General features: G+C 38.1%; 2 protein-coding genes across 8 annotated transcripts; one reads left to right on the top strand and one right to left on the bottom strand.

Annotated features, from left to right (window-relative positions):
• Window positions 1-5,951: 5,951 nt before the first annotated feature.
• LOC104417145 (probable LRR receptor-like serine/threonine-protein kinase At3g47570) lies at window positions 5,952-9,064 on the bottom strand. Its single transcript, XM_010028463.3, has 2 exons — window positions 6,472-9,064; window positions 5,952-6,322 (listed from the first exon to the last, which is right to left on the bottom strand). The coding sequence occupies exons 1-2, from the start codon at window positions 9,062-9,064 to the stop codon at window positions 5,952-5,954; spliced, it is 2,964 nt and encodes a 987-aa protein (XP_010026765.3).
• A 12,539-nt stretch (window positions 9,065-21,603) lies between these two features.
• Window positions 21,604-26,892, top strand: LOC104414369 (pentatricopeptide repeat-containing protein At2g13600). Of its 7 annotated transcripts, XM_010025446.3 has the most exons (6): window positions 21,604-24,342; window positions 24,878-24,990; window positions 25,146-25,351; window positions 26,123-26,202; window positions 26,323-26,469; window positions 26,646-26,892. In XM_010025446.3, exon 1 carries the CDS (start codon window positions 22,101-22,103, stop codon window positions 24,249-24,251), a length of 2,151 nt encoding a protein of 716 aa, XP_010023748.2. In that variant the 5' UTR covers window positions 21,604-22,100; the 3' UTR covers window positions 24,252-24,342; window positions 24,878-24,990; window positions 25,146-25,351; window positions 26,123-26,202; window positions 26,323-26,469; window positions 26,646-26,892. The 7 variants fall into 7 exon arrangements, with proteins under 7 accessions (XP_010023748.2, XP_010023746.2, XP_039154730.1 ...); XM_010025444.3 differs by having other exon boundaries at window positions 26,123-26,469; XM_039298796.1 differs by having other exon boundaries at window positions 25,146-26,202.
• Window positions 26,893-27,115: the final 223 nt, after the last annotated feature.

The following is a 27,115-nucleotide window of genomic DNA, read 5'->3' as shown; positions in this document are numbered from 1 at the left end:
TCAGCTTGGCAATTATTTTCTTTGTGGCTGAAGCCATTGATCTGAACACACCAGATATATATGCACGAATTATTAATACCTATTATTTATGCATCAATTTTGCACAGACCCATCATATTAATGAACAATTTCAAGTAAATGTGCGAATGGTAACGTTTTTGTTCTTTTTTGTTCCGTGAGAACAAAAACAAAAAAAAAAAAAAAGTGTTTCATTTCCGGAAAACGGTTTTTGAACAAAAGAACGCGTTTGGTAACGTTTGTTCTGGGAATAAAAAATGAATAGAAACACGTTTGGTAAATTTTATTATTTTTTTGTTTCCTTTTAATTTTTTAATATTTTTATTTTATTTTTCATTTTTTCCTTTCTTTTTATTTTTTTCTTCTTTTGGCTGCAGACCTCGCCCGGCCACGACGAGGCCGAGCCTGGGTCATGGTTGGGCGTGGCTCGGCCTCGTCTTGGCCGGGCGAGCTCGGCCTCGCCCGCGCGCCGCGACGCTTGGCCTCGCCGGGGCCGATGACGCTCCGGCGAGGTCGTCGACCCTCGAGGGCGTCGCCGGCCCTCGACGGCCGGTCGGCCATGGCCATGGCCGGCGACCGGCCAAAGAAAAAAAAAAAAAAAGAAGAAAAGAAGAAGAGAAGAAGAAGAGAGAGAAGAGAAACGTTTCTCCAAAATTGTTTCGAACAAGAAGTAAAAATTTGTTGTTTCTTTTTTTTTTTGTTTCGGAAACAAAAAAACAAAAAAGTGTTCAAGAACAGAAATAAAGAACAATTCCATGCATGCCCTAAGGTTTCAGAATCAAAATGTCACTATATTTCCAATCATCCTCCAAAAATCTTAACTTAAAACTATCATTAATATAATTGTCTTATGCAAAATAAATTCTATGAAACTACAAAAACTTCTATGAACTACCCACAGCAGTCAACAATAACAGAAACCGGATAATATTTGACATCCAATAAAACAATAATGTTTTCACATAATACAACTAACATATCAGTTGACACACCAATAATAACTAGGTAGAAAAACATTATATAAAATGTCCACAAAGCACACTAAACAAAGACCAGCCAATACATCTAACACCAAGTCAGTACACAAATTGGGAAAGATCCTCTTTTGTTCAATTTCTTGATCTTTTCCCTTGTAACAATCCAGTAATAATCATCTATAAAATCCATCATAATTTTCCTATATGAATCGGCTTTGTTGATATCCCATATACGATTCAACACTCCTTGCCATTTTGGTGGAAGGGTGTTCATGAAAAATCGCACCATCTCAGACTGTGGCAAGAGACGACCATTCCATATGATCTTTTGAATTTTCCCGTTGACTTCAAGAACGTGATCAATTAAGTCACCACTCTCCCATTGATGATCAGTCAGCTTAGTTATCAACTTAGAAAGCATTTTCTTTTGTTCATTGATAATCGCGCGAATAGGTGTGCGCAACCTAAGAGGAGACATTATTCCTGCAACAAATGCAGAACAAATAAGGGATTACATATAATCCACATAGACTTAATTAGAAAAAAAAAAGGAAACACATCATTTTCCTCTTTTTCATTTTTTTTTCGGTCAACGGTCGTCAACTGTCAACGGGAGTCAACGGTCAACGGTCATCAATCGTCAACGGTTAACGGTCAACGGGTCGGGTTGCCGGGTCAGATCGGGCCGGACGAGCTGAGTCGGACTGGTTAGGTCAGGTCGGATCGACTGACCCGGCACATGTGGCACACGTGCAGCTGATGTCACGATGACATCAGCTAGCGCGTGTCTTGCACGCACTAGTGACGGCACATGCGCACGTGCGCGAGTCGGCCATGCGCGCGCGTGCGATGCACGCGCTTGCCCCTGCGAATTGGCGCGTGCGTTGCACGCGCTGAAGACGCTAGTTCGTTTCGGCTGTGCTTGGGGGCATGTCAGGCAACCTTTGGCGGCGTTCCGCCACTCGTCGCGCTCATCTCGACGAGACCTTCTATCCAACGCCATCAGAAATGGATTTCGACTTACAGAAACTCAAAAAAATGGATGAACATTGCTCATGTGTCGGGATTTTTCCACCCCAATCGGTGTCGGCCGATTAATTTCACGAAAATTAATAAGAAATCATCCATAAACATGAAAGGGGTCAAGAAAAACATGGAAAATGATCGAGAAACAAGAACTATGGCTCTAATACCAATGTAGGGTTTGTACGATTCCCTAAAATCAGATTCGACACTAAATCGAACCCCTAAACTTGTGCGGAAGACGAGCCTGGGAAAAATACATGCATCACCGATCCTAAGGCGCATCACCGATCCTAAGGCACATCACATAATCGAATGTATCTTGTTAGCCACAGATTAAATACCGACGCCAATATGAGGAAGAGAATTTGGCCCTGTTCGATCCGATGACGCCAATTCGCCTTGAAGGGAAGATGGGTGTCGCCTTTTGCTTACTGTTTTTTCTTTTTGGAGCATTTTTTAGAGAGAGAGGGAGGAGGAATGTACGTTATGCCAAAATGTGCGTTCCTCCCTCTTTATTTCCCCCTTATATACGTCCCATCCAAAACGAAACATGTCCCTTCATCATATCCCTCCATCCATGGGCCATAATATTGTGGGCCGGACTTTTAGGCCCAACATGGGTGGACGGGCCAATTTAGGCCCATCACATTAATAAAACCATCACTTAGGATTAATAAAACTAGGACTAAGTATATTGAACCAAATGCAAAGTAATTTAACTCAAACTCTAAAATTCGTTCACTAGCTCGAGCAACCCTATAGATAACTTGAAAGATCAACAAATATAAAGGAAGTTATCCAGAACAACCTCTAATTGCTAGGTTAGTCAATTAGTAACCTTTGAGTTGACAATGAACTTGTAAATCGATGTTAGTTTATCAACAATCACAAAATCAACAAGTGTCCAGTGAATTGACAACTTTATTGCATAATTAACATTTTCAATTTGAACCCATCGAGTCAAAATCTAGCTAACATCAATTTTATGCTTCCAAATGTAAGAATTGAACACGATTAACTAACAAGATCTGAATTGAGCTTGCTAGTTAATCGACAGAGCTTGATACTCCCTTATTAAAAACCAGTTTGGCTGTAGCTTTCGGCTCCCAAAAATTCCACCAAGATGCCTACACTTCAATTCACATTTTTCCTTACCAATAAAATCAACTTGCATCCCAATTACACGATAAAAAACAGTCCCCTGAATTTTCTAAACAAAAATGGCCCTTTCTTGAAATTTTGCCAAAAATCTCGATTTGCAGAAAAATCTTCGGAGGGTGAGTCGACGTTCCTAAAATGACTCATGACATAACAGAATTTTCAATTTCTGAAATCGGATTCAAATTCACGGTTAATTTCAATCTAGCTTGATTTTAGCATGACTTAGCCTACTGGGTAGCTTTTAGAAATTTTTGGTGCAATTGACCCGTGGTTGATTTTCTTTGAGCCACAATGTACCACTTCGACACATTGGTGGCTCTCGGTAATCGTAAAACTCTTAATGTTTCAATTACAGACATAGGGTACCAAAACGACAGAAAAATCAGCCTAGTACTAATCGACAGGAATTTTGCAAGTTGATGGAATCACCCACATTTAGCCATATATCTCAATCAAACCGACCTATCTTTGATCTCTAATCGATTTTTAACTGTGCCGTAATGATCTCTGTAGATGAGCATGGTTAAGTAGTCGATTCCTGGTTGAATTCTTAAGTCTATTACATTAAAATCTCTTAATGACTTCTCTAGATAGTCTAATTATCTCATGAGTGATCAATTCAGAGAATAGCACTATAGGTGCATCGATGAAAGGTCCGATTCATTCAATTGAAAACATAACTGAATTTTTTAGGATGTCACATAGACCGTGCTTGTGTTGTCAGTGGCTATCGCATGCCAAAGAAACAGAAAGCTGATCTTGCATCATGAAATGTCCCAGGCCACCTTAGCTATTCAATCTTGATGTATTTCTTTATTAGATTGGAAGTTGGAACTCCGATGTATTCAAGGTTTTGGTAGGCTCTTGTAATGGACCAATATTCTGAAATGAGTTGAGATTTTTTCACCTTAAGACCAGTAATTCAATTGATAGTTTTCACCTCCAATTGTCTAAAACAACAATTTACTGCATTGTTTGAACTATCAACTTCTAATCTTATTGGTCTGACAACATCTAATTGAATAAACTTCATACTCACATTTCCAATTAATGGATGCTAATCAAAATTTTCCAGAAAGGGCTAATGATATTCATTTTTTTCTATATATGAAGTAGAACTTATTGATCAGTGTAAATCAATTCCATATTGCAAAGGATGACCAAGTGTGGTTATATATTCGAGTTTCACAAGGTTTGTAGATGAGGCTAAATATGTCTAGACTTATTTTGTGTAAATTGAGTGATTAATAAATCACCACCGGCCGTGGTGGCTCCACTGGATAAAGCTCTACTGATTCTCAACGAAGAGGTGAAGGGTTCAAAACCCAAGGGAGGCGCTAGGTATATTAAGTGTGACTCAGGGGTGGTTTTTTTTCCTATTTAAGTGTTACCTGGGGGTTTATGGTGCAGCTGTCGGCTGCAAGCCGATTCTTTCCAGTACAAAAAAAAAAAAAAAAATCATAATAGGCTCAATGATAAGTAATTTTAGGCTTTACAAAATGGAACACAATTAGACAATACACTAAATTTTCTCATATTCTTATCTTTTTCATCCAAAAAAAATTGCTTATAGATGGAAAAAAGAAATTCTTATTGGAAAATTTCTAGTGAAAAGACAATGCCAAGTGCCATGAAAGTTCTTCACGAATTGTTTTTGGTGAAATACTCATATTTTTACGCATGTTCATGATCAAAAGATATGGAAAACTGAACTGCGAGCAGGAAATCCAACTAGATATTTCATAATTTAACATAATAATTAGCAAAGTGTAATGAGCGCCAGGTAGCCATGAGGAGATAGTTCGTTCCTATCCCTCCTTGTATAAGCAACCACCGATCGTACACTCAAAATGCTGTGAATGCATATGTGATTAGGAACATATGTCAACAATTTTCAGTTGGTGAGTGCACCAACTAAATTGCTGCAAATCATTGCCACACCATCGTTCTAGAGAGTTATAACACTCTCAATTGAAGGACTTCACAGCTCTGATTTTGTGTTCACAATGACCGTAGTTACAAATACAATTTCAAGAGCCAAATAGGATTGTGTGATTTGCTTCTCAAATTCCTGCTCTGCCCCATGGATGAATCGTGCGTGAAAAGGTTTGCAGAAGAAGGAATGCATCGAGCGGTCATCAAATTTAAAAAGCTACATCCAGTTCTTGAAGCAATTGGGCTGAAACCTCAGTTTTATTGAATAAGAGACAAGACTGGGTTCCCATTTTGAGCCGTGGCTGAGATTGGAGAATGATTGCCATTCCCTAGATCTACCATTCCCTGCAATCCTATTGAAATTGCAGAAACCGACGCCAAGCAATCCTGAGTTCATATAACCTGGAAGAGACATGTAGATATATTCATTCAGCAAAGTTGATATTTTTTCTGTTAAAAGCATACTCTTAATAAAGCTACATAAATGTCCCAAAGCCATCGCAATTTGGTGAAATTGCAAATGCGTATGCCGAACGTTTTCAAGGGATGGGGGTTTATGATTAGCGTCTCATCTGCTTTGATGACGAGAATTTCCTCATGCGGCCCTTAGAGGTCTAACAATGGCTCTACAGGACGAATTCTCTATTTCTGTAATGTGCATTAATGCAATTCAGTTGGCAATGCATGCCACTTTGAATCGTCCAAAACCAGAAAGTTGAGGAATTGTGTGTGCATTTTTGAGTTCATTAACATAAGAAGGCACATGAATGCTCGCTTATCGGTGCGTATATGGCAATGATCTGGTCGTCTAAGGGAAAATAAAAAGCACATTACCTATCCTTGTAAACCAGCTGCACGAAGTTTGTCCCTGATAAAGTGCAGCTGAGCTGCAACTTTCGTGATGTTCATCCGCTCTCTGCGTGCTTCAACTGAGCAGGCAACCCCGATTGTATAGACCATCTCCAGACATTCGCAAGCTGCATCACCTCTGGCAGTGCCTATATGGCTCTCCATTTCTTGAAGCAGAAGAGGATCGGTAATCTCTAGGAGTTGTTCAGGTAAGGCTTCCTTGACAAACTTATTAAGGTTAAGATTTTCTCTGAACATTTCGTTTGTCGGACTCACACCCGTGAACATCTCAAGCAAGAGAATGCCATAACTATAAACATCGCCTTCTCTTGAAACCACACATTCCATTCCATATTCTGCACCTCATTCGAATTGCAAATAAAAGATAAATAATAGCAGCAGAACCAGTTGAGGCAAAAGGAAATAACGTGCGCACACCTATTGCATTTTTGTTGAATGTAATATGTTCAATTTACCTTTTGGGGACAAAGGAGAGGAGAGTTACCTGGAGGAGCATAGCCGACAGTTCCTCTTAGACCAGCAGAGCTCATTTTCGCTTTACTGTCATCGGTGGATTCAAGTACGACCTTCGCCAAACCAAAGTCTACACCATGTCCAACCATTTCTGCATCTAGCAGGACATTGCTTGGCTTCAAATCACAATGAATAATAGGGCTTTGCAGGTGGTTATGGAGATAATCTAATGCTGAAGCAACATCAATGGAAATATTTATCCTCTGGATGAGACTCAATTTCTGCGCATTCCCATCTACAGTAGCTAATGATTGGCTTGGATGTAGCCAACCTTCTAGGCTGCCATTGACCATGAACTCATAAACCAAGGCCTTAAACTCATTTCCCCCATAATCAATGCCCGAGCATACTGTTAAGACTTTCAAAAGATTACGGTGTCGAACATTCCTTAAAGCCTCGCACTCAGTTACGAAACTCTTCATAGTACCGTGAAGCATCAAATTAAGTACCTTCACAGCAATGACAGTTCCATTCTCATCAAGGACTCCCTTGTAAACAGAGCCAAAACCGCCGACCCCAATCAAGTTACTTGAAGAAAACCCGTTGGTTGCTTTAAGAAGGATTCCATAAGATAGATTCAATGATGAATCATCTTTGGAACTTGAAGCTGGCTCTGTTCTTTTCTTCTTCTTCTTCAACCAACCAAAGTACATAAGAGCAAGAACAAGAGCTATTCCAAGAACCCCGAAGAAAATCGAGATGGCGAGCTTCCACTTAGGGATTAGTTTTTTGCCTGAGTTTTTAGGGCTGCATTTCGGGAGATGAAATTTAGGCATATCTGCACAAAGCTTGTCATTTCCGGAGACAAAAATAGCGCTAACATTAGTAAAGATTCCCTTAGTCGGTAATGTGCCTTCAAAGTTATTACACGACAAATTTAGAATCTCCAAGAAGTGAAGTGCCTTGAAAAACTCTGGAATTTGACCAGATAAATTGTTGTGTGAAAGATCTAGCTCCTTGGCATTCCTCAACATACTAATAGATGAAGGAATGGAGCCTTGGAAAGAGTTCTCTTGCATTTTGAGCACTTCCAATCCAACACAACTACCAAGGCTGGCCGGCATGTCACCTTCTAACATGTTTCGAGAGACATCCAATTGAGCCAAAAGATTCAATTTCCCGACTTCCTTAGGTAGGACACCAGTGAGATGGTTCTGAGACAAGTTTAGAAGTATAGACAGTGATGCGAGACCAATGAACTCTAAAGGTATAGTTCCATTTAAGTTGTTACTAGAAAGATCAAGCTCCACCAAACTTCGGCACTCTGATAGACTTGAAGGAATGTAGCCATGAAAGTTATTATGATTGAGATAGAGTCGTGCAAGATTTACTAGGTTTCCTAATGAAGAAGGAATTGCTCCGGAAAATTTGTTATTCGATAAATCTAGTTCCACCATGTTATGAAGATTTCCCAAAACCGAGGGGACCATACCTGAAAACCTGTTGTGGTCCAACAACAACCTTTGCATGGTGACGAGATTTCCAATTATTTTAGGAATCATGCCAAACAATAGATTCTCCTGCAGCCACAATTCGTAGAAATATGTGGAGAAATTACCTATGCACTCGGGCAATGTCCCGCTAAAACTGTTGCTGCTTGCAGCCAAGAACAGTTCACTACTGGTAATGTTAGTCAACGAACAAACGAAGCTCAAATCATCATATCCTCCTCTTCCCAGATAATTATAACCGACGTCCAACAAGTGGAGCTTCTTTAAGTGGTCCAAAGCAGGCATGCTCCCTAAGAGTTTGTTCCCATTGACTTGCAACACCTGTAAAGCTGTTGCATTAGACATTGAACAAGGAATCACTCCAGTGATTTGGTTACCACCTACTACGAAAAGCTTGATGTTTGGAAGAGTGAAGCCTATATTGGCAGGAAGATTCCCTCCTAGTTGGTTCATACCGATGTTGAACCGCACCACAGAAGAAAGATTGAATATAGATGGAGGAACTGTGCCTAAAAACCTATTTTCTCCTAAATCAAGCCATTCAAGTTTTGTTAGTTTTCCTAGAGCTTGGGGTATCTTCCCACCTAACTCATTAAAACTGATACTGAGAATCTCTAACGATGACATGTTTCCGATGGATGAAGGAATAGTTCCTGTTAGATGGTTGATAGCTAGATCAAAAATTTGAAGCTTCACTAAGGAGCCACACTCGATGGGAATTCCTCCAACCAGCTGGTTGTAAGTTAGGGCAAGTAATGCAAGACGAGCACAACCCGACAGGTTTCTAGGGATTTCCCCTTCCAATGTGTTGAGGTATAATTCTAAGCTACTTAACCTGTGCAATTGGCCAACTTCTTGTGGGATTTCGTGATGGAGACTATTGTTGCCGAGCATCGGGACACTCATGAAGCTCAAATTTCCAATGTGAGGGGAGATGGATCCTGAAAGCTTCTGGTCATTTAGGTCTAGTCTCGTGACGCTACCGTATAGGCGACTGCACGTGACTCCGGACCACTGACAGTGGTCGGTTGTATCATTCCATGAACTCAGCACCCCATAAGGGTCCTCGGTCATTGCGGCCTTGAATGCAAGCAATGCGAGCTTGTCTGTCATGTTATTAGCGGAAGAGACCAGGCTAATGCATGGCAAAAGCACTAGACATGTGAAAAAGAAACGAGATGATGACGAGAACTCAAGGAAAGACATGTTGAGAGGCTCCATAGTACTTGAAGTGAAATCTTAATTGATACCTAAAGAATGTAAGAAAGTTGAAGAAAAGGAATTTTTGGGACGAAAAAGCAGGTTTTGTTGTGATTTGCATATGCATGCTTATAAAGAATATATTTTTCTAGGAGGTCTTTGTAAGTCAATCCTAACCGCGCACGCCAAGTTCATGAGCCATCCAGCTCCATATATCACGGCAAAGTTCTAGTATCAGAATAAAAAGACAATAAAGAGAACCTTTTTAACTTTTCAAAAAGAACCCTGTTTAAAAAGGAAAGAAGACCATTTTAAAAAGGTGCCCTTTTTTTTTTTAATTTTGAATAATGATATAATGACCTCTTATGAACAATCTCACCTGACTCGATCCATCTAGAAATGGCAGAGTTAGGATGAAGCTATAATGCAATCATTTGATTATAGCACAGGAATTTATAAAATGATTATGTTTTTGTTTCAAGGTAGAATATCAATTTCTGCAAATTCAAATACAAATGGCGCTATACGTTGGTTCTTATAATCTGCTAAAGTTGATAACCTCCACTTGTTTGTGGACAAAAATTATCTTCATAAACCAATTTGGGCAATACATTACAACGAAGATGATCCAATAATCTTTAACTGACATTTATGTCACGAAGAACTCAAGAATAGGGCCATATAAAAGAATCCTAAGTGTGCATCTTTCCCCTACACATGACGGGTAGATTTTCTCTTCCTAAAGTGGTGGCTCTCGCTGTGCAGAAATCCCAGTCTTCGAAGGTGGGATTTTTATTACACATGGGAGTTTCCCTCCATTTAGTAGAGTTTATAACACAACACAATCGCAGGATTAGTCAAAACTCACGTCAAGTGTCTTATGTGATAAAAATGCCAAAAAAATCACAGAAATTTAAATAAAATATCACAAATACTTAAAACAAAACCATCCAAGAAGAAAAATCAAGACGTAAAGCCGATAAGAATTTATGAAGTCATCCTTTAAAATTGACTCATATTCTACTGTTCATAAAAAAATAAAATTCAGTCGTCATCATACAAACTAAATGTGCTATATATATGTAAAATATTTTAATACCCCGAAAATTTAGAGAATTTCATATTTTACATCAAAATTCTTGCAAATTTCGATTAATACTTTAGCTTCAGCTAAATTAGATTTGGGATAGTAAGAACTTGATTAGAAAACTCCGGTGACTTCAATAAGTTGATTAGACAAAGTAAAAGTTTAAGTACTTCATGAAAAATTTGCATCAAATCAGGTATTAAAAAAGGAATTTTATCCAAATCTCATTTTCACCTACCGACGCCAAGAATTTGACCCTTTTTCTTATTTATGTATTTATTTATTTATTTATTTTTAGAGTTGATCATTTTCCTTTCCCCAATTATAAAGCGAGTCACTTTACTGGGCCCAACAAGCGGGAGTTTACAACCAAAAGAAGACTCATTGATTGTCGAGTCAACTATGAGTGACTGACCTTGACTCAGTGCGGGGGTGCTTACGGCGCTCCTTCTCTTGGCCGCTTTCCGAGCAAAGGCTTATACGGACCAGATTCACATATGAATTGAGTCAATTACAATCGTGGATAGAACATTTCTTTCTCATCCACACAGAATGAGACAGACACACCTGCACAACTAGTGACTAATTATGCTTTCTATTGTCAATTTAATTTGAATATAAAAGCATAAGATAAAAAAAATCTAGTAATATCTTGAGAATTGTCTTCAAAAGATAAAAGAGTAATTGAAAAGAGAAATTGCTGTAACTATTTTCTCTAATGGAAAACGATAAATCGAATATGAGAACATGAGGTTTGCAAGCCAAAAGTTCTGCCTTAAAAGGCACCTAGAAAGACTACAACCCCTATATTTCCAAGTCGATTGTTTCTAGTTTCTACATTTGGGTCAAGAAAGACTTAGAGGCTGCATAGTAAAAAGGATTGACTTGGAAAGGAATTGTTATTCTGCGTGCGATTCCGTTTCTTTTGCTTGTTTCTTAGAAAAAGGGTGGAATGCTTAGTTAGGAGTGCCTATTCCTAGAATGACCATTCCATTCCTCAGCAAAATATAAACAAATTAATTTTACACAAATATTTCAAGCGTAATCTTGATTTTTTTTCCTTACACATTATAATAATTAAAAAAATTATAGATATTTTGATATTATCCTTTCCATCCCAAAATGATCCAGGACACTTGAAAGAATATCATCAAATTTTCTTCTCGCGGTTCCTTCACAATAAACAAACACAAAATTTGTATTTACTTATTTCGTTTCATTCATTCTCTTGTTTTATTTATATTTCATCAAAATAGTGCTATGTTACACAAAATATATACTTTCTTCCTCTCATATGTGATGCAGAATCTGCTCACATTGAAATAAATAATTTTGAGATAGCAGGCAGTAGACTTGATTTTACTAACTGTTATTGTGCATCCAATCGACGAATGGTACTCCACATTTTTTATTGGGAAAGTATGAAAAACCACCATTACTTTTGCCACTATTACCAATTAACATCATTTCTTTAAGTTATCACATTGCCTCCTAATTTTTCATTGTGAACGCCAATTTGCACATCATACTGGTCAACAAGCTCGACGTGGGCATTGGGCTGCAGAAAAGAGAGGGAGAGCGTTAGAGAGAAAGAAAGAGAGCACACAAAATGAAAAATCAGTTATTTAAGCGATAGGTGTGGTCAAGGATAGTACTTGTAAGTCAAATCTAAGACGTGCATGCCAAGTTCATAAGCCATCCCACTCCATATATCACGGCAAAGTTATAGTATGGGGATCAAAAGGCCTTTTAAACAGAACCCTTTCTGAAAATGTTCCCTATTTAACTTTACAATGATCTCACTTGGTCCGACAATGATGGAGTTAGGATAAAGCGTTAGTGCAATCAACTGATCAAAGAATAAGAATTTATAAATGTGATTATGTTATTGTTTCAAGGTAGAATATCAAATTGTAAATTTAATTACTAATGGCACAATATCTCGGTCCTAATAATCCCTGTACGTTTGTGGCCAAATATGATCTTCGTCGACCAATTTGGGCAATGAATTACAAAGACGATGATCCATTAATTGTTTACTGACATTTTTTTTTTTTTTTTTTTGAGACTCAGGAATCTCTTACAGCCAGCAGCCGGCGAGTAAACATGGAGGACATGTAAGTGGGAGGACCCACCACACCCGGTGTCTCACTTAAGACCCCAAGCGACCGTGAGGGGATTCGAACTCCTCCCCTTCGTGAGGGGGAGAGAGCCCAAATCATCACGGTCACCAAGGCGGTGGTGTTTACTGACATTTTTGTCTTGAAGAAATCAAGAATAGGGCCTTACAAACGAATCCAAAGTGTGTACATTTCTCTTGCACAAAGCGTGAAGATTTTCCCTCCCGTTGGTGGTGGCTGTCGCCATGCAGAGTCCCCACCTTTCAAAGGTGGGATTTTTATTACAGATAGAGTTCTGCCTCCCTTTAGTGTAGCTTACACCCGCGTTGGGTGTTTCGATCCCATTGTCTATTTAGTAGGTTATACGATGGGAAAAAAAAAAGAACACATAAATTTAAGTCGAACACACAAAATGCATAAGCAAGTCCTGGAGGTACTCGATAAATCAGAACAAAATCATCCAAGAAATGAAGGAAAGTCAGGACACTAATAAATCCATTAATCAATTAAGAAGTCATCCTTCAAAATCAACTTATATTGTACTATTCACAAAAATAGAATTCAATTGTAGTCATATGAACTAAATGTGCTATATATACACATAAAATATTCATAAAAGAATATTAAAGTACCTTGAAAATTTAGAGATTTCCATATTATGTGTCAAAACTCTTGCTGATTTCGACAAATACTTTAGCTCAAACTAATCGGATTTGGAGCAGTAGAAACTTAATTAGATGGCTCGTGCAAGTTAAATAATTTGATTAGACAAGTTGAAGTAATTGATTAGAAATTTGCGTTAATTTAGAGATTAAAAATGGAATTGGATCCAAATCTCATTTCCACCCAAGTGCCAACAAGTCGACTCTTTTACTTTGCGCAATTATAGAGCGAATCACTTCACTGGGCCTAACAAGCAATAGGTTTTCACAAGAGAAGACTCGTTGACTTAAGTCAACAATTGATAAGTAACCTTGACTCAGCATGGGAAGGCTTCTGGTGCTCTTTTCTCCCGGGCACTTTCTGAGCAAGTGCTTATATGGACCTACTTCACATATCAATCGAGTCAATTACAGTTGTTGGTGGAACATTTCTTTCTAATCCACTCAGGACGTGGCGGACACACTTGCGCAACAGGTGACCAATCATGCTTTCTATTGTCAATTTCATTTTAAAACTAACGCATTAGACAAAAAAATATCTATTGATATCTTGGAAATTGTCTTCAAATGATGAAGGAGTAACTGAAAAGAAAAATTGCTAAAACTGTTTTCTCAAATGGAAACATGATAGATCGAGAATGAGAACATGTGGTTTGAAAGCAGAAAGTTCCGCCTCAAAAGACACCCGCAAAGACTGCATATCCTATCTTTCCAAATCGAGTATTTCTACTTTCTACATTTGGGTCAAGAAAGAACTTAGAGGACGCGTAATAAAAAGGTATTGCCTTATAATGAAATTGTTAGGGATAAGTGCACTAGAAGTTTTAGAACTTGTCACAAAGGTGCACTAGAAGTTCTAGAACTTGTTACGAAAGTGTAATTGAGTACTAAAATTTTTAAAATGTACAAACAACTCATAAAACTTGTCACAAAATTGCAATTGCTACAAAAGGGCAATCTAGTCTCATAACTTTCAAAAAGTGCTATCAATGGAATGACTTAATTATAATAATTTGGCAAGTTTTAGTATTTGATTGCACATTTTCAAAGCCCAATTGAACTTTCTTGATGAATTTTCCTAAAGCTTATCATAAAAGTGCATTCCGTGATAAGTTTTATGACTTAATTACACTTTTTCAAAGTTTTAGAAATTAATCGCACTTTCATGATAAGTTTTACAATTTTCAGTGTGCTTATTCGAATTATTGTTCCGCGTGCAATTCCATTTCTTTTGCTTGTTTCTTAGAAAAAGGTTGGAATGCTCATACTAGGAGTGCCTATTCTCAAAACGGCCATTTCATTCCTTGACAAAATATTAACAAAATAATTTTACACAACAATTTCAAGTGTAATCTTGATTTTTCCCTTACATATTATAATTTTCAAAGATATTTTAGACATTTTGATGCTATCCTTTCCATTCCAAAATCTTCCGGACACTAGAAAAGACATCATCAAAAACCACCGTTACTTTTGCCATTGTTACTGATTAACATCATTTCTTTAAGTTATCGGGTTGCCTACTAATTTTTCATCGTGGATGCCAATTTGCACGTCACACTAGTCAACAAGCTCGACGTGGGCGTTGGGCTGCAAAAAAGAGAGGGAGAGAGTTACAGAGAGAGAAAGACGGAGCACAGAAAGCAAAAATTCAATTACCAGAATCTCAGGCGTGGTCAAGGACAGTAGTTACTAGACTTGATATTTTGATGGAGAATATATTTGTTTAAGAGGTCTTTGTAAGTTAAATCTCAGACGTGCACGCCAAGTTGATGAGGCATCCTACTCCATATATCACGGCAAAGTTATAGTATGGGGATAAAAAAGCTTTTCACACAGAATCCTTTCTAAAAATGTTTCCTATTTAACTTTGTAACGATCTCGCCTGATCCGACAACGATGGATCTAGGATAAAGTATGAAGATTTTCCCTCCCACTGGGGGTGGTTGTCGCCATGCAGAGTTCCCACCTTTCAAAGGTGGAATTTTTATCACAGATAGGAGTTCTCCCTCCCCTTAGTGTAGTTCATAACACAAGATATTCGTGAGATTAGTCAACACCCCTGTTGGGTGTTTCGACCCTATTGTTTATTTAGTAGTTTATATGATGAAAAAAAGAACCAAAACCATAAATTTAAGTCGAGTACAAAAAATGCTTAAGCAAGGTTTGTAGGTACTCGATAGATCGGAGAAAAATCACCCAAGAAATGAAGGAAAATCAGGACATTAGCAAAACCATCAATCAATTAAGAAGTCATCCTTTAAAATCGACTTGTATTCTACTATTCACAAAAAATATAGTTCAATCGTCATCATGTGGACTAACTATGCTATATATACGTAAAATATCCATAAAAGAATATTAAAGTACCTTGAAAATTTAGAGAATTCCACGTTATGCGTCAAAATCCTTGCTGGTTTTTGACAAATACTTTAGCTCCATCTAATCGGATTTGGAGCAGTAGAAACTTAATGTAAAGGCTCATGCAAATTCAATAATTTGATTAGACAAGTCAAAAGTTTAAGTACTTGATTAGAAATTTGCATTAATTTACGGATTAATCTGGAATATTATCCAAATCTCATTTCCACCTACATACGCCAACAAGTTGACCCTTTTACGTTCCCCAATTATAGAGAATCACTTCACTGGGCCTAACAAGCAATAGTCTTTCACAAGAGAAGACTCGTGATAATATGCCATTACAATAAGATCCAACAGACAAAATCAAGATATTAACAGCTCTACTATGGAAGTTGACATTTGAAGATATTAACAGGTCTTGTTGCGATAAATTTCAATGATAAACTATTCTCAAAGAATACAGCTGCTGGTCTATTTTGGTTTTCATCAAGATATTATTCAAAGCTTCAACTATTGCACATAAGACCTACACAAGTTCTTCCTGGAGCCCAACAAGGTTTGTTACCAATAACATTTATCCCCAAAAAATTCAACCAAAGCACATAACACATGGAACTAGATTAACATACACGTCAACACGTGCGAGAATTTAGATTTTGAGAAAGAAAGGTTTGTTTACAGATTATCACCATGGTCATCCCCTATAGACAATTGACCGTCAAATTAAAGAAAAGTTGGTAGTGGAATACTACTGTTCCTCCATGTTTCACAAATTTAAACCAGAAAGACTGAGAAATCAAGTAGATTGGCAAGTTCAAAATGAGTATTTAACAAGTAGACCATATTCAAACACCCAACATAACCTTGGCACATCACTTTGTGAAGCAATTTTACAGATACATTTTTTTTTTCATAATAAAAGAGCATATCAAAAAAAGACAATTGTATAAATTGAGCAGCAGCAAATTACCGGCCTCAAATTTGTGGAGAGAGGATATGCAGCAATGGAGAAACTGAATATTCAACAACAGACTTAATTGATAAATGCCTTGATAGATGAGGAGGAATCCTATGACACCAGGCCCATAAAGCATCTGCCCTCTCCATTAACATTGTTCGACATCTGAAGTCCAAGAGTATATGACAGGTCAAGAAATAAATGGTCCGAGTATTTTGCATCAACTTTAATGTCATGCACCTTTGGTAAGACTTCGGCCACTCGATATGTGCTTTCCGAACTTGAGCTACATGGTGATGTCCGGCTATTGCAATAGAAGGCTGATAAACTTGATAAAAGAGCAGCAATTAAATGAGCTTCCCCAATATTGGACACATTCAACATGGAAAAGTTGACATTGACAGGTAAACAGCTCACCTTGAAGATGGATGTGCTGCGAGCGAAGTATATAGTGGTGAATCAGGTCGGACACACCAATGTTATGGAGGCACACAACCTTTTAATTGACGCAATATAATCAAATCTCAGGTCAAAGTAATTTATGCAATAATGTCATAGTTCAATATAGTCATCTAAACTGATCATCAGTAACCAGAAAGTCGTTGGCCTTACAGTTTCCCACATCACAGGATCATGATAATGAAGCTGCAAGATATTTTCATGAATCCCTTCCAAGACTAAATCATAGTCACCGCTGCATTAACCACATAAATCCAATAAGGTCATCCACTGATAACAAGGACTGGAAATTGCAATTCTCGGAAATCCCCACCTACCGACTAGAAATCAGAGAGTGCAAAGTGTAGACTTTCTGTCCCTTTCATGTTTTCTCTTGGAAAATCTGCACAAGAAAGAGTCCGCGATTATTAGCTGTAAGTTAGAAACTAGATATAATCAGATAGCTTTTACAGATATCAACTACTTCATTGGACCTCTTTTTCGTATATCAAAGATACTTCCTGAGACGTCCTTTCGACCAACCATTTGAGAACTTATGTCCAGCTGAAAAGCAAAGATATGAGTATTGGTGAAACTCAATAGTATAGCCAACTGCCACTGGCAATGTAGAATATAGAAACCAACAATTCTTAGAATGCAATTTCCAGCAAAACTAATCAACTCTCACTAAATCATCCTGTGAGTATGTAGGGAATGGCTATTTGGTCTTCCTAGTAAAGGGGAGTTCACTTCCTCAGAACCCACATGTAAAGGGATTGCAGATACTTTCCTGCTAATCTGTAGCAGGAAGGATCCATCAATCTACAGCTACAAGATCATACTACTCATCTAATGCTTACTTCTCACAGTTATGACTTTTACATAGCAGTTCATGCGTTTAGTTTTCGAAGCCTCCACTGCAGTTCATATCCACGGAGTCTTCATATCAATGGAAAAATCAGATTTGTCTGGCTACATCGATAAAAATAGCATGACTTCAACTGTTAGATCCAAAAAATCAATTTTTAGCAGAAGTTAAAGCAATTGGAACCTCAGTTCCGACTTCGAAGAAGTAGCCAATATGCTCAATCTACCCACTGCTTTTATTGACCTAATCAGTCAAATCAAATTTAGAGTTATGCTTCTCCTATATACCAGAAGCATGTACATGATCCAAGCTCTGGCACATTAAACTACAAAGAATAATAACCCAATGAAAAAAGGTTTGGAAGCCATCCTCTATCTAACATTGTAGATATCGTTGGATGTATGCCCTAAAGTTACTATGTAATAATTACATATTAGGGATTTCAGTTGTACTATCATTATTATTATTTAATTAATGGCAATAACGTATTCATTCATTTGTCCAATTATTTTATATTTATGGATAATTCCATAAGATCAGTTGCAACTAGACCTATTCTTGAGACGTTAAGAATATATGTGATGGGTTCATAGTTAGATCGAATCTTTAAATCGTTCTCGGTCGATGGATTATTGAGTAGATATTAATAATCATGTTGAGACCGGTGTGTTCATAACTTCACCATTAAGTATTGGATACCTAAAAGAATGATGAGTCATAAGTCATTAGGTATTGTGATGCCTGAGTTAAGAACACAAGTATTTGTATTAGACAATTCACTGAATATGACGCATATGGAACGATTAGCGACATGGAAGCTTTTAGCGTGGTCAATGTCTAATTGTTGTGTAAATAATCCTTAGATCTGAGGTACAATGTTAACTTGTGTGTCAAACAACTATGGTTCACAGGTGCACGTAATGCCAAACCATTGATCCGTCTTTGTATTTGATGGTCATATTTTGTTTATATACGAAGTTGAACGTGTGCGCAATATGGAATCTGTCTCCTTATTACATACAAGGTATAATAATGATATTCTATGCGATCTAATTATGACAATGTATTGAAATCCTTGGCCGGGGTTGTAACCGAAAATAAATTGTTTATGTCTCGAATAAAATGCATGTTAATTAGATTTGTGCATATGATCGAATTCGTAACTTGACAAATATTCAATGGTCTTTATTTGATCGGAACATAGTAAGATAGGGGGATTGAATTATACTGTAGTCAAAACTGACAAGTTCATTATGTTCTTAAAGCATTCACAGTATCTGGGTAGCCATGACATATTACTAGATGTCAATCATGGCTTGTAGGATCCAAAGATTAATCAGGATAATTAATTTTTTTAAGAGCACTAATGTGTTAGTATAAGTCTTACTACTAACTTAGTGATGAATCTAGGGATGTTACACACCATAAAACAATTAGAATAACGTGAAACAAAAGAGAAATGTTGTTGCAAATGTGTTTGCAATTACTGCAATCGAATTGAGTCGATTTGAAATTAATTTAAATAAGATTTAATTTAATTTGTAGTATAGTCACGAGCCTATCTGCATATAATGCACATACATATCTAAAGTGAATATATGTTAATGTATTCCAAATGTACATATAAAGATTATGTTCTTTTTATTTTTAAAGATGATTGATTAATTATTTATTTATTCATTTAATTAATTAATTAAAATTTGAAGCTTTGTGCATGTGCACGACATGCACGAAGCATGATGGTTAGCGGTTGTTGACCATTTATGCACGTTCGTGCATGATCGTCATGATCAGCAACGGTTGCTGATCCCACGATCAGCAACCATTGCTGATTCATGAATAAACAAAGAGAAAGTCCACAAAAAGGTTGCAACAAAAAATAGAGAGAAAGTGGGCGTTTTGTTTTGTGTCTTTGAGACGGGAGAAAGAAAAACAATTCTCTCTTATTCGGGCTATGGCTAAATACATAAAGGATACGGAGAATTGATTCACGTGATTGCTAACACGATTAAAGTGGTGATTATCCGAAAGTTCTCTCTTTCGTTCGAAGTCCGTTGTTGGTGTACCTAAACTAGAGGTTCGACGTGTGTGGGACTCGAATTGTAGAACATTCGAACCAATTTGTATAAATCGCGCTTCGAGAGGTAACTCATTTAACTCCCTTTTTATATATTCGAATTTTTTTATTAAAACGCACGAACAACACTTTCGGAGAATCATGTATTAAATATATCATTTTGTTTCCGCTGCATTCCTTTTGTTAATTTTATCTATACATGATTCATGAAACCCAACAGATATAAGGGACTAAGGCTAAAAAGTATAAGTTAAAATCTTATCATTAGTATAGTAAGCGAGAAATTCCTGCAGATTAAGGCCTCACCACATTGAAAGTTTCCTTCTTCTTGTTCAGAAACTGAAGAGTATTTAAGCAATATTGGATGTCACATTCTGAAATTAAAGACACGGAGTCAAGCATTTAAAGGAAAAAAATCACAAATGAAAAGACCAAGGAAACAATCAGACTTTGTGACAAATACGTATGATGCGTGGCTGGAGCATTTGACACATTTTGACTATCAACTCACCAGTGTACTCTGTAAGTGCAATTGTGCTTGTTTTCATTCCCTCCTTCTTAGGGCACGGCTATTTCCGCAGCGCATATTACTGCGGGCACACCTTTTACGCTAAAGAGACGAAATTGCCCTCATGTAAAACCGCTCCAGCTCCTACAAATCACGGCCACGGGGAGGAGCAATTTTTTGGGTGGCGGGGCCCACCATTTAGGGTTTCATGAGGCACAAGGATTCTGTTCCGAGGCAAGAAAAATCCAAACCTGGAACCTAGAATCTATGTTACCAGTTTTGAAAATTATGAATCAACTCGAACTGAATCAATCGGCTTCAGGGTCATTTCAAGCACCAATAGGGATTTTCTTTTTCTTTTTGCTGCTTCGCTTTATTATTTTTACACAAAATTCACCGCCTAAGTTAAATGGAAATTCCACAAATCCAATATAAGGGCTTCTTGGCTAACCATTAAAGAAGAATTCGTCTTCTAAAGAAAAAGAAATCTAAGATAGATATTTACTCAATAAAAATCAAATCTCCTTTATTCTCAATATTTAAATCTTATCTTAAGTACGAGAATTCGCCTACTTTTATAGAGGAACTAATACATAGGAAATAGATTAAATATTAAAGACATGGGAACTACCCGACTCATAAAGACATAATGAACTAGAAAATGCATCAAAACACATAAAAACTTGAATTTTGACTCTTGAAATCTACAACATACTTAGGATCAATAAAACTAGGACTAAGTACATTAAACCAAATGCAAAGTAATTTAACTTGGACTCTAAATTCGTTCACTAGCTTGAGCAGCCCAATAGACATCTTGGAAGATCAACAAATATAAAGGAATTTATCAAAAACAGCCTCTAATCGCTAGGTTAGTCAATTAGTAGCCTTTGAGTTGACAATGAACTTGTAAATCAACGTTAGTTGATCAACAATCACAAAATCAACAAATGTCCACTGAATTGACAACTTTATTGCATAATTAACATTTTAAATTTGAACCCATCAAATCAAAATATAGCCAACATCAATTTGATCCTTCCAAAGGTAAGGATTGAACATGATTAACTAACGAGATCTAAATTGAGCTTGCTAGTTAATCGACGGAGCTTGATACTCCCTTATTAAAAACTAGTTTGATTGTAGCTTCAACCTCGGAATTGGCCTTGCAAGTTCCAAGTTCAAAGTTTTTTTAGTAAAACTAGTTAGTTCACGGTGAAATTGGAATCGAATCGGTGAATATCAGTTCCTCATTTTTGGAATCGAGAACCATACAAATTTGCTCGTGAAATGATCTTGAACTGGCTAGATAAAGTCAGTTCAAGCAGATTCCTAGGTCTCACTGGCTCAATTGCTCATCCCTATGGGACGCATGAGAGAGCGAACGTGAGAACTCGCTTGAGAAAACCAAAAAGAAAAGCTGAATGCTTACTGGAAGTTATAATCCAGGGCAATCTAGTCTCGTCATTCAAAAAGGCCACGAATGTAGCCACGAGGGCCGCGCCATTGAGCCCATCCTTTTTCATCAATTCGATTTATTAGATACTTTTCTTTTCGGGTTTGAAGAGTTCGACAAAAACAAAATACATGGAAATATACTTCGAAGGTCGGCGTGCGGAGAAGCATATTACCTAGGCCGCTGGAGAGTCGCTCGTCGCCACCTCGATCTTTTTGCATGGACAAAAATGGCAGATTGTCGAAAGACGAAGCTGTTGCAGAAATGGCGGTTCACTTCACAGCTCGGTAAAATCTTTCCAAGCCTCGGCCTTGCCGGGGCATGACCATGTCTGAAGTCCTCCTATCTCGTTCTGCTGGTAATGGCGACTCGAGATAATTTAGCTTCGAAGGGTCGTGATATTTAGGCTCGATGTGGAGGACGACGTCTGTCGGACGAGCGTGGCGTTTTGTCGGATGGAAGAACTTGAAGAAGAAGCACTCATTCTCGACGTTCCGTCGGACAACGACGAGCCGCCCGGACATCGTCGCTGCCAACATCTTGATCACGCAGCACGCGAGGGGTGGCCAGCTGGACGTCGCGCGACGCCTGTTCGACGAAATGTCTGAAAGAACCGTCGTCTCTTGGAACACCATTATCGCTGGTTATTCCCAGTGGGGAAGGTACGGGGAAGCTCTTAGCCTTGTCTCGAGCATGCAACGCGGCGGTGTGAAGCTCAACGAGACCACTCTTTCTACAGTACTGAGCGTGTGCGCGAATTCCCGTGCATCGTACGATGGGAGGCAAATCCATTGCCTTGTTTCGAAATCGGGTTTTGAGGATTTCGAGTATGTAGGGAGTGCTTTGATGAATTTCTATGCTAATTGCCTTGAGATCGAAGAGGCAAAGCGGGTTTTCAAGGATTTTCGTGGTAGTAATGACTTGTTATGGAGTGTAATGCTTGCGGGCTATGTGCATTGTGATCTTATGGACGATGCTTTTGCTCTTTTCATGGAGATGCCTGAAAGAGGCATTGTTGCGTGGACAACGTTGATTTCTGGATTTGCAAAGCGGGTCGATGGCTGTGAGAAGGCTCTTGAGTTGTTTCGGTGGCTGAGAAAGACTAATGAGGCGGCACCTAATGAGTTTACTTTCGATTGTGTTTTGAGGACCTGTGGTAGACTCAAGGCTCAGAGTGTAGGGAGAGTTGTACATGGTCTTGTGGTAAAATCAGGGTATGAGTGTGATCAATCTGTTGGCAGTGCAATTATTGAATTTTACTGTGAAAGTGAAGCGATCGATGAAGCAAGGAAGGTTTATGGAAAGATGTTGCAACCAAGTTTAAACGCTTCAAACTCTCTAATTGGGGGACTTATGCTGGCGGGTAGAATTGAAGATGCTGAGCTGATATTCCGTGGGTTAACTATTAATCCAATTTCATGTAACTTAATGATTAAAGGGTATGCTATGAATGATCGAGTTGCAGATTCAAAAAGCTTATTTGAGAAGATGCCTATGAAGACATTAATATCTATAAATACCATGATTTCAGTGTATTGCAGGACCGGTGAAATTGAGAAGGCATTGGAGCTTTTTGAAGATGTAAAGGGGGAAAGAAACTCTGTCACATGGAACTCAATGATATCTGGTTATATTCAGAATAGTATGCATGAAGAAGCATTCAAATTATACGAGACCATGAGGAGATTAGCCATACATAGAACCAGATCAACTTTCTCAGCTTTACTGCATGCTTGTTCATCTCTTGGATCTCTTCAACTAGGTCGACAACTTCAAGCACAGTTGCTGAAAGCATCATTTGAGTCAAACGTTTATGTTGGAACATCACTTATTGACATGTATTCCAGATGTGGATGCATTGATGATGCTCGAATATCATTTGCCAGCATATTTTCACCCAATGTCGCTGCTTGGACTGCTCTTATCAATGGATATGCACATCATAGGCTTGGCTCTGAAGCAATCCTTCTCTTTGAGCAGATGTTGCAGAAAAAGGTGAACCCTAACGCAGCTACTTTTGTTGGAATTTTAGCCGCTTGTGGCCATTCTGGTCTGGTTGACAAGGGAATGAATTTTTTCCACATGATGAAAGACTATGGATTAAAACCCAACCTGGAGCATTATGCATGTGTTGTGGATCTTCTTGGTCGATCAGGTTATCTGAAGGAAGCAGAAGAGTTTATAAAAGAGATGCCGATTGAAGCTGATGGGGTCATTTGGGGAGCCCTGCTTAGTTCATGTTGGTTCTCTGGAGATGTGGAAATGGGTGAGAGGGCAGCTGAGAAGATGTTTAGTGTAGATCCTAAAACAGTATCTGCTTATGTTATTCTTTCCAACATTTATGCATTGTCAGGAAGATGGAAGGAGAAGAGGAAGGTGAGGAAGCACTTAAGAGGTTTGGAAGTTAAAAAAGATCCTGGGCGAAGCTGGATTGAACTCAATAGCAAAGTTCATGTATTCTCTGTGGAAGATAGAATACACCCACAATGTAACGTGATTTATTCTACATTGGAACAGATAACAGCAAATGTCAACTCGTTTGTGAATCTTGGTTTTGCTTAATGACCAACTCATGAGAGTCACCAGTGGAAACTCTGTGACCTTGCACATTATCTTTCTGAAATGTATATCCAGTGATGATGAATATCACCAGGTGATTGCTGAATCCAACACAAACTGGCTATGCTTAAACTTTGATTGTCGGTTTCTCTTCTTAGGCCACATGTCTTATTGTAGCATTTTTCCTAGAACACTCACTGCAGCAGGACAAGCTGGACAGAGTTATCCTTGAATTTAGCAGCTATTCTGTTAAGCCAGTATAATCCGTTCAGGAAACACTAACTAGGAGCATTTCATAGGATGGTCAACTAATGCTTTTGGTTGGAAATTCTTTAGAAGTGCCATAACGGAGTGAGCCAGTTGAATTCACAAAAAGTATCAAAAAATGAAAATATGCTGCCAGAAGTTGCCATTGCCAATTCCTGACCACAAAAAAAGAAAAAAAGAATAAGGAAAAAGAATCCATCCATCTTCATCAGCCCCTGTACTCTTCTTTTTGGCTGGTCGTCAGTTTTACTTGCTCCTTTCCGTTTTATTTCTTCAATTTTTGGAGCAGTTAGTCTTTTATAATATCAATTATAGCTCTAGATGGTTTATGGACTTAATGGGAGTTGCTCACGTGATGGCAGGAGGCTCACCAGCAGCTTGTAGGGGAAAAGATGCCTATTTTTGCAACCCATCCTAAAAAATATTTTGACCTTTCTCAGTTTCTGTTCCACAAAGGAAATTAGCAACAAAAGAGGTATACTTTCTTCGCTTGTTCTCTGCATGCCTTTTTGGTGTCAATTGTTGCGAAATCACTTCAATCTGGTGAGATTTCCTCCCTCATCAGTTATTTGGGGCAAAATCTATTTTGTTTCTTTTTCTTATATGCCTTTTCACTGTCTGTTCATCCAGTTGTTTGTAATTAGAAAAATTGGCCTAGAAAGATGGTTTTCTGTCCAAGAGCCAAGGCAACTTTATACTGTCCGCTGGGATGCTTTCATTCACTATCTGTTTCATCATAAAAAACCCTACTCGAAGGTGTGACAAGCATTACCCTTGCCCCTGCACCTGATATGCCTCTGGATCCATGCAACATACTAAACACTGTTTGATCTACGGTGAGAACCATCTGGTGTTCTGTTAAGGGTAGCTTGGGTTTTTGCAGTTTAATATTTAGATTATGTTGGCTTTTCTCTGTTTTGTATGATGGCTTCGTTTTTTTCATAATTGGTTGCTTATCCATTGGATAAGGTCTTCTTGATTTAGGCTCTGCTGTACCGTGCTGGGAATAAACTCTGAATATCGTGAGCCTTTATTTTTCCGTCTTCTCATCCTTTTTGTTGTCTTGTTGTTTCTTCAGGTTAAAAGTGAATGTGAGTTTAGCCTTTTCCTGGTTTTCATGTTTATTTTTGGGTCAAGGTTGTCCAGAAGTAAAAATATATTAATGATAATAAAAACACTGTGGACTCTTATGTTTCTGTTCCAATCTTCCTCTTGATGGACTGAGGCATCATACTTTATTATACTGTAGTGTGCCACACCCATTCTTTGTCATTGTCATGGTTCACCAGCCCTAAATGGAACTTTTGTGCATTGCTATAATTGTTCACGTTGATCTTTCTGTCACCTGTTCAATTTCATGTTTGGTCTTTTGCATAGAACCATTTTCACATTACCGTCACCATGGATGTCCTTTAAATCTATTAATTGGTCTCCAGGACGTGTCCATATATTGTCTGCATTTGTGAGAAAAAATTGTAAACTTCTAACATGTTTATAGAAAAAAAAAGCATCATGTTTCTTCAAAGTGGAGAATCTTGGCTTTGCCACTGTAAGTAGTATGATCTAAACATGTAGTTTGATTTCTGTTATTGTTTCCGGTTGGGTAGTTGGAGTATCTTGCTGGAGGGGCTTACAGAAATTTGACGAGACTTCATCTAATGAAGCTAGGCAGCACTGGCATCAGAGGGTCAGTATACTAAGAAATCACCTACATCCTCCCCTGCATGCCAAAAAGTAAACAAAAAACTTGGGTGAGTTGCTATCTTCCTCCCATTCTTTGCATTGTCATTTTTTTTTTTTTTGGTAGTTATGTGTTGCCGGGAGGCAAAGTCCAATTGTTGTGGAACATCCTGAAGATCAAAAGCTTGCAAAATGTAATTGCTGTGGTCTCACAAGTCAAAGATCCTGAATGAATTGGGGGTGCTGGTCTGTTTTGCTGATGTCAGTGCAAGAGGTATCATTGTTAAGCTCGTATGACAGTTTTCTCTTGCAAGTATTATGATAAAATCTCTTTCCAGCTGATTTGTCGATATTGTGTATGAGTTATCCATGCATTCGGCATACACCAATTGTTTTTATGTTGATGTTGTCAAGAAATAATTTAGTGAAGGAAGCTTTTCTCTGATGCAGAGTATTGATATTGGAAAGAAGATTGAGCTGCTGGTACATAAATCGAGAATCTTTGCTGAGGTTGGCAGGGTGTGGATCATATGTAAATTTTGGCAAACATGACCGCTAAAAGACTCTGGATTATACAGTTTTTGTGGGATTCAGGGCTCATGCGCTTAGATAGCGACAATCTTTCCCAATAATTGGGAATTGGTTTCATATGTTTGAATCAATTTGTTTGCATGGCATCGACTAGTCTTTGAAGTTCTCTGAGCATCTTGCGGCCTCCAATATCGAGGACAACATTTCGCATGGCAGGCTTGCATTTTCCTTCTCTCGCTGGAATGCTTGTGGTTTCAATTGCCATTGTAGTTAAGTTTACAATAGTTAGCTTATGCTTGAAAGTAGAACTGTTATTTTGGTTGCAGAGGCATAAAGCGCATTAACTTGTTTACATCGATCTAGGTTTTAATCACCTTAAATCCTTTGAT

The sequence above is a fragment of the Eucalyptus grandis genome, chromosome 8 (genome assembly GCF_016545825.1).
Source record: "Eucalyptus grandis isolate ANBG69807.140 chromosome 8, ASM1654582v1, whole genome shotgun sequence".
Lineage (NCBI taxonomy): Eukaryota > Viridiplantae > Streptophyta > Magnoliopsida > Myrtales > Myrtaceae > Eucalyptus > Eucalyptus grandis.
The sequence above is the reverse complement of the archived record's forward strand: the minus strand, read 5'-3'. Positions and strand labels throughout refer to the sequence as shown.

Excerpts from the sequence above, each read along its gene's own strand:
- LOC104417145 (XM_010028463.3), bottom strand. The coding sequence starts at position 9,064 with ATGACAGACAAGCTCGCATTGCTTGCATTCAAGGCCGCAATGACCGAG. Across the intron at positions 6,323-6,471 it reads TGTCGGCTATGCTCCTCCAG|AATATGGAATGGAATGTGTG; the intron begins GTAACTCTCCTC and ends AATGAGGTGCAG.
- LOC104414369 (XM_039298797.1), top strand. The coding sequence starts at position 22,101 with ATGTGGAGGACGACGTCTGTCGGACGAGCGTGGCGTTTTGTCGGATGG.